Source organism: Pinus tabuliformis, chromosome 2_2 (assembly GCF_031772625.1).
Source record: "Pinus tabuliformis cultivar Carrire ecotype Pingquan chromosome 2_2, CPIR1, whole genome shotgun sequence".
Taxonomy (NCBI): Eukaryota; Viridiplantae; Streptophyta; class Pinopsida; order Pinales; family Pinaceae; genus Pinus; species Pinus tabuliformis.
Genome location: NC_142300.1, coordinates 915,695,830 through 915,703,823, shown reverse-complemented (window position 1 = coordinate 915,703,823; position 7,994 = coordinate 915,695,830). Strand labels below are relative to the sequence as shown.

At 40.9% G+C, this 7,994-nt stretch overlaps 1 protein-coding gene across 1 annotated transcript; it reads right to left on the bottom strand.

Annotated features, from left to right (window-relative positions):
- Positions 1-2,799: 2,799 nt before the first annotated feature.
- On the bottom strand, positions 2,800-4,974 carry LOC149196017 (methyltransferase FGSG_00040-like). Its single transcript, XM_089408109.1, has one exon. It carries the CDS (start codon positions 4,972-4,974, stop codon positions 2,800-2,802), a length of 2,175 nt encoding a protein of 724 aa, XP_089264235.1.
- Between the last annotated feature and the right edge of the window lie 3,020 nt (positions 4,975-7,994).

Here is a 7,994-nt window from a genome sequence, read left to right as displayed (position 1 = left end):
CTCCACATTATGAGACCGAAGACCAATCTTGTAGAGAATGAGTGTAATATATGACCAATCCACAGTCATATGCCTTGTGTAGGTTGGTTTTCATCACCACCGCCTCCTTCTTATAGGAATGGATAGAATTGATAGATTCTTGTGTTGATTCAATTGCATCATGAATCTAGTGATCATTTAAAAAACCAAATTGTTCTCGATAGATATGCAAAGATAGTACCTTATTGATGCACCTTGCAATCACTTTAGAAATAAGCTTGTAGAGAATGTTGCATAGTGAGATGGGTTTGTAGTCCTAGAATTTTTTTGGGGAAGAGGACTTCAAGATGAGAGCTAAAAATGTTGAATTTATGGCACCAATAATCTTACCCCGAGTCCTAACATCTTCCAAAATCTCCAGAATATTATGTCCCATCGGATCAAAAAAGTGTATGAAAAACTCCACTATCCATCCATTCGGTCCCAAACTTGTCTTTTCCAAAAGACATTTCCTCTAGATTAAGCGAGCGATAAATATCATCATTTGCATTATCGTCAAACATTTTTGGATATAGGTCCAAAACCCATATATGATCCTTGTAATCCACATCCTCTTGGGCTTATCAAACAATTTGAAAATTTTGACAACATCATCTTGTATCTCAATAGTAGTGTGTTTGGAGTCCCCATCTAAGGATTCAATGTGCCAGATAGTATTAATATGTTTCCTATAATTTGCGAACCTATGAAAAAAATTAGTGTTATGGTCTCCCTCACATAACCATATTGCTTTTCTCTTGAGCCTCTAGGATCTCACTCTTCCTATCTTCTAGTGATTTTCGATGATCGAGATCCCCCCGAGTTGGATTTTTTTGTTCCATGGCTTTGCCAAAACTAGACATGTCACAAGTGATCTTCTGTAATTTCAATATCAACCCTTGTTTTTTAATTTCTTTCTATGTCCTTGTTCAAATTTTTATGATGTTGATATTTTTCATAATGGTCTACATGGCAGATACATCCCACAGGCATTCATCTATGTCCAAGAGGACTTCACCAACACATTATAATATTTATCTTCAAGCCAAACTCCATAGAATTTGAAGGGTAATCCCTGACAGATATTCTCCACCCCCCACTGGAGAATAATGGGCAGATGATCATATATGTATGTATTGTATGCACTAGACTTCAAATTACCGAGGCTCTCTATCAGATTTTCTTGTATGAGGACTCAGTCCAGACATTTCCCAACATGTTCTTCACCCACTCTTTGATTATTCGATGTGGGGGAAAGTAGAAAAGGACAAATATCCACCAAATTATAATCAATAAAAAGATTATATGGATGATTCACAAGTGGATCTGGTCTATTGTTCTTTCCCCAAGACTCTTGTGCCATGAGAGTGACATTCAAATCACCAACAATGATAAATCCACTGAACTTAATAAGATTGCATTGTTGAATCTGGTCTGAGAAAGTTGAACAATTATGACATGGAGCATATATATTAAGCAGATGTATATGACAAGGTGTTCCTATGATATGTCTAGACAAAAGGATGCATGCAAAAAGACAAGGATGCTAGGTGGTACAAATAACCAAAGAAGGGGATTCAATATGTTGGGAAGTAGGAGGATTCGAGGTCACAACTTCACGAGGAAAGAGGTTGGCAGGGAATGTAAATAATCCACAGAGTGTTCATGACAACAACTTGATAGTAAGCATGGTGGCCAAAAAAGAATACAGATAGTCTCGAATAGTGTAAAGTATGACACTTCCTCACCAAAAGTGTGATACCATGCTCATTCACACCCATACAGCCCCACAATTAGCAACATAGAATCACATAGAGATAAACACTTGTTTTGAAATTTCCAAGAAATTTGATGAAAAGTTAAACAATTGATTTTGTCTTCATCTATTTCAATTTAAAAAAAAATAATTTAAACATTTAGTCATCTGAAAATCTAGATAATAAAGTTATAGACACAAAATTCCTCACATTACAAAAGTATATTGATCAGAAATCTTACATTATCAAAAGCCAAGTATATTGATCTGAAACCAGAATCATTTCACATTTCCACCCACTCCTCCCATTAACACTCCATTTTAAACACACCCATTAACTCTCTATTTTAAACCTATACTAAGCCTATATTAAGTTGGTAGGGGCATCCCTAACAAGGATATTAATGCTTTGAATTTCTACATGGCCGCACATGCAAACAGAACATAATTGGACTTTGTTTTTGCTTTCAGCAATGCAATATAATAGCCATATTAGATGGCCATACATATATCCAGAACACATTTGCACTCCAATCACACTTAACACAATTTCAACGTTTATAAAACACAGAAATGAAATAATATCAATGCCAGAGTTTATAAAACACAGAAATGAAATAATATCAATGCCAGAGAAATACAATTTCAATGTTTATGAAACACAGAGATGAAATAATATCAATGACAGACAATTTTAAAGCGGAAATAATGTCAATGCCATACCATTTCAGAGCCGAACAATCGAAAGACTGCTTTCATATATTCAAAGACAGGACAAGGAGGAAACCACAAAAAGACTACACTAAGATATCTATCTAACACCCATTATGTTATGACATACCTTGAAATCTTCCCAACCAACCCAGCCAAAAAAAGGAGCCTATCTAATGGTCTTATCTCCGTGGAATACTTGCGTATCATGAAAATCTAACTATTCACTTCAAACATTTAAAAAAATAAACTTCTCAAAAATGGCACTCTGCCGTGCATCTTGAAGATCATCAGCAATGACAGTTGTACTGTTACTAAAAGAGATGGCAATCTGAATGCTGTAAGACGAGCGCCTTGAGAACATCTTCACTGTGCCTCCCAAAGACTCTGATGCATGCCTCCCTCGCCTGCTCTGATAATAAACTTTCCTCCCCAAACCAACGCTTGGTTCCTTGTAACTGCTCGGCTACCATAACCAGGGTTCGAATGTCCCCGGGTACAGCATTTTGAATGGCCTTAACAACTTCTTCGCCGGAAGGAACGCACTCCTTCAACGTTGTGGGGAAGAAGTCGTCCGACTGTGTTCCTGCAGGATATGCAGAAACAAATGACGCGCGAATCCAATTTCTCTCTTCTTCCGTTTTCAACAACTCGGAACTCCTGATAATCTCCTCTGCCTCTACAAAAAGCTTTGCAAATTCTGCGCACGCCGGAAGATCCGCGTCAAAACCCTCTGTAAACCTTGCAACAATGATTTCCTCCAATGCTTTGTCATGCAATTCCTCGAACCGTCCGTTTATAGGCTCCATGGCTGCCTTCAGAGAGAGCTCCAGAATGCATCTCCTACACTTGCACTTGAAACCCCAGCTTTCGCACATGGCTTGGCGCTGCGGCAATGGGACCAGGGTATCAAAATAGGAAATGGTGATCTCCTTTCCTCGTTTGATGGGCTTGCAGGCATGAATAAACATAGCGCTTCCGACTTGCAACCTGCTCGAGTTCGGCAGGCATGAATGGTTGATGAAGGATGGCAGCAGCCAGAGACCGCTAAAATTCTGGCCTCGCTGGACGAGTTCGGCTTCAGAAATTGAAGCATATGTCTGTTCGGCTCCACCGACTGAATTTCGACTTATAATATCGCGTATACGGTTAACATCTACCTGCAATTTTTCTTTTCCCGCTGCAATTTGGCCCTCCGTCTTAAACAGATCAATGGCTGGAACGTCCAGGCCACGACGCGCAGAGTAGTCGTCTAAACTATAAAGCTGCTGGAGCAATCTCTGCGATTTTCTGGCAGCACTAACGACGGCGGCAACAAGATCTTCTTGCGACTGAGGATTAACGTTTCCCCGGTGGTCCACATTAATCCCGGCCGAGTCATTATGATAAGCTACTGCAACGGCGTTGCTTACCAGCAAAAGCTGCCCGGTTGTTATTTCTCGTTTGGCGTAGAGCCCCCGGCCACGGCCGTCTTTGGTCATCTTGATCTCTACGGGGCCAATAAAATCCGCCACTTCAGGGGGAGAAGATGCGTGTCCCAGCAAGTAGTCCGAGATGTCATACTTGCCATTCCGGCTTTGGGAGTACAGAGTCTTGGCTTGGCGAAGCGCGTCTTGTATTTCGAACTGCCCGGGGCTGGCCTCGTTAGCTTTCTCGAAACATTCGCATGCCGCGGCATACTGTTTCAGCCCAACCAGAGCGCGGCCTTTCCTATAGAGCGCTTTGAGATTGCCGGGATCGATCCTAAGAACCTTGTCGGAATCCTCCAGCGCTAGCTCAAATTCCTTCACCCGAAGCCTTGTCTCCGTCCGGTTGGAATAGGCGTGCAGGAGGCTGGTGTTGATATTATTATTGTCATTGGAGGACCCCTTCTTGAGCTGAAGCAGAGCGGCCTCGATGCATTCCGTATAATATTCGGCCGCTGCGTCCCATTGTCTTTCTCTGAAGCAGCTGTTTCCCTTCTTCCTCAACTCCTCCACATCGACATGCGGCAGGCTCTCCGCCCGCTTCTGCTCCTCCTGAGTCACGAGCATCTCGACGTTGGCAGGGTTGTCCACACGGATGGCGAGGCCACCGTCGTCTGCGCGCTTAAAATAGGGCTCCCTGATGGCCACCTTGGCTCCCCTGGGGTAAAGGCTTTGGATGTTCTCCTGCGAATGAGCCGCATTGTATATTGCCAGCCTGACCCCAAGGCCATGATCGTCCTCAAGCATAGTCATGATACCACTTATCCTGAAGGCCTCGGCGCAGATAGTACCGTAGAGCACCCGGCCGCAGTGGACTCGGCCAACCTGCAATTGGGTAAAGGAAATGGGTTTTAATTTTTCCAGCGGAACCGAAGAACCTCCTCCACTGCTGCCAATGGGGTCTGTGAAGGAGAAGCGTGCTACAAAAAAGCCTTGTGGTATATTCCCGAGTTGGTGACGAGCTAACTCATGGAGTTGGAGAAGAGCTTGCTTGTCGAACCTCTCAGAAGCGTATATCGTCATTAAGTCACACAGTTTCTCCATCCTCCTGCGAACAAAATTAGGAAGTCACCTCCGTCCCTACTACTTCCAGAGCTACGAGTCTTTTCCTCTGCCCAAATGATATTTAAAGGGAAAGGAAGAAACGCACAACGACTTCTCAAACCCTCCGCACGAGTGATGGATTGGGGTTGGGGTTGGAAAAAGGAAGACGTTATCGTGATGAACGGGGACTGCCCTTGTTCGCCGGTTCCGAACGGTCCTGCCACCTGTATGTATATTAATTGAATTACACCGTAAAACGGGAAAACATTTAACCCTGGGTCCGAATAATGTGTCACAATTTAGTGTTCAGACGAAAGTTGAAAAGTGAAGTTACACCATTATGGGAGAATTTACTTTTAAATTTAAAAAAAATTAAAATAAACGGGAAGTTTTAACTATTTTGAAATAAACGGAGAGTTTTAAGACGGTTTGTATTCGTTGACTAGACAATTTTTTTATTACTAAAATATTATTAGTAAATTTAGTGGAAAAACGAAACATTAATAAAATCATAAATTTAAACGAGTGGAAAGAATAACTATTATAAAATTAAATAAATATTTTAGAATAACTATTATAAAATTAAATAAATATTAATTAAAAATAGTTGTTAAATGTTTAAATATTATATTTAAAAAGATTTGGTCTTATTTAATTACGCCGTAAGGCGTTCCCTCTGAGAGGAACTCCCCTCCGTGCCGCGGTGTCTCGTTATGGGCCCTTAGATCGATTGTTAGACGATGGAATAAACTCCAACCATTAGATCATCGGCCTTTTTAGAAACCAAGCGTCAGCGAAGAGAGGCCAAGCGTCTGTGGATGGATGAGAGAGGACAGCAATCTGAGGCGCCTCGATCCCCTTCGATCTGAACATCAGGGAGCTCTATGAAGCGGATCATGTCCCTTGACGAAGATGGCAGGGTGTGGTGAGGAGAGCCGTCCATCCATTCGGCGGTGAAGAAGGTGACAGAAAAGCCATGGTACACAGTCAGCCGAATATTCACACCAGTTCACACCAGTTCTTCACTTGATCGCTCTACTTTGTGGTCACTCATTTCATGGCTCCTCGGCATTCTCGTTCTCTGTTGGCGAAAGCTTTCTTATTCTTTATTCTTATTCTTTCCCCCGTTGAAATTTCGACAGGGCTTTGCATTGCAATCAGCCATGCAATTCAAAGAAAAACCAAATATTCTTGCAGCAGATGTCTTCCCTGTACCTCTGGGCCCATGAAAAAGATAAAAGGGTGCAATCTTATCTTTGTTAATTGCACTGGAAAGAGCTTGAGCAATAATGCTCTGCCCAACCAGTTCCTCGAAAGACTTGGGACTGTACTTTTGACTCAAGCTTCTATTCACTAACATGTTTTCGTTAGTCCTCATCTGTAAGGATTCCTCCTCTGTCTCTTATTCACTAATCCCTGACTTTCTGGTCCTGTGATGAGTTTTAATGAGAGGATGGAGATCTAGCTCACTGAAACGTCTGTTGTTTACATGGGGAGAATCACCATAATCGTTCAGAGGCGAGTCTAAGGTTAAAACATTCGTGTGGGGGGGGGATCTGACCAATGGGGTTTCTTCCTTTGAATAGGAGCAATCCGAGGAAGAAAAATCTGTAACATATTCAAATTGAATAGGGTCTTGATAGTGCAGAGTACTAGCAGAATCAGAGAGTGATTTTCTCCTATTGGCAACCAGCACACCACATGAAAACCTCTTCCCTCTGATGCCCTTCAATTTTTTACCTCTACCATTTCGCCTTCCAGACCAGGACCAAGGAAGTCTGCATCCATTTCTTGAAATTGTTTGACAACCCCCAAACTCTTCAACATTTCTTTGTATATCGATGTTGTTTTGCAGATTTTCCTCCCTTAAAGTTTTATGATCATAAGGCCCAATGTAAGGGTCTATAGTATAAGCCCCATTGTCATCTAAAACAAGTTCGAAGCTTTCTTCTTTGCAAGTATTAGCGGGAGAACTAATCAATGAAAAATCATCTTCATCTATAGGCAGTGTAAACTCATGGAAGGAATTCAGAGCTGCAGGATGGTTTTCATCGGTAAATCCCTGGTATATTTTGAATGATCTTGAAGATGTAGATTTGCTCTTTCCAGCAACAAGTTTTCTTTTCTGAAAGTACTTGGGATTTTTTCGGTTGCTTTTCCTTCTATGATATTTGAGTGCACCTTCAGCATCGAGATCCTCTACCAGAGTACTTCCATCAACAAATTCTCTTTTTGAACTCTTAATATTTTGTATGATTTTCTGTACTGTATCATGTATGTTGTTTTTATCAGAAGTTGTCAAGTTGGTATCAGACACTTTTCCTTCTTGTAAGGCCATGGAACTCATTTATATTGAAGCAGTTAAAGATAATTTTGCATAGGTTATTCACATTAAGGACTGTAGCCTTTCAATTGTTCATCACAGACCAACATTATCACAATTCAGTCACAAGTCTGGTGTCGAGATAAATTTCCCACGTCACCTGATTTTTCAAATACAAAAATAGATATCTTAGAATACCCAAAATAGGAAAGCTTATTTCCATTCCAAAATCTACTGTGCTTTTTGGCTTCTCTAAGCTCAGGTTTCTACTTTATGCCTGCAAGTTTCCTCATTCACTCAGTTTTATCTACGTTAAGATACCCATGAGTTCATGGACTCTCATTATGATGTTTTGATCTATTAATTCGTCGCAGAAATCCATCTTGTTTTATCTTACTTAGTGGTACAATTCCATCTTTACTTCGTAAAATTCCTGGATGTACCAATTTCAATGATTTTGAATAATTAAGACTGACACATCAAGGAGTTCTGGTTCAAAATCTCTCAAGTTAGACTCAGTTTCAGAATTCCAAGTCATATAATATGCACACCTAAACAGTTTAAAAGCATTAAAGTTTTATCGGAAATTTAAGGTTGAAAAGGCTTTCTGATGAGATTCTAGCTTTAGGAAAATCTGTGCGAAGATAGAATTTCAGTGCCATGGATGGAGAAAGTC

Coding starts and splice junctions, on each gene's coding strand:
- LOC149196017 (XM_089408109.1), bottom strand. CDS start 4,974: ATGACGATATACGCTTCTGAGAGGTTCGACAAGCAAGCTCTTCTCCAA.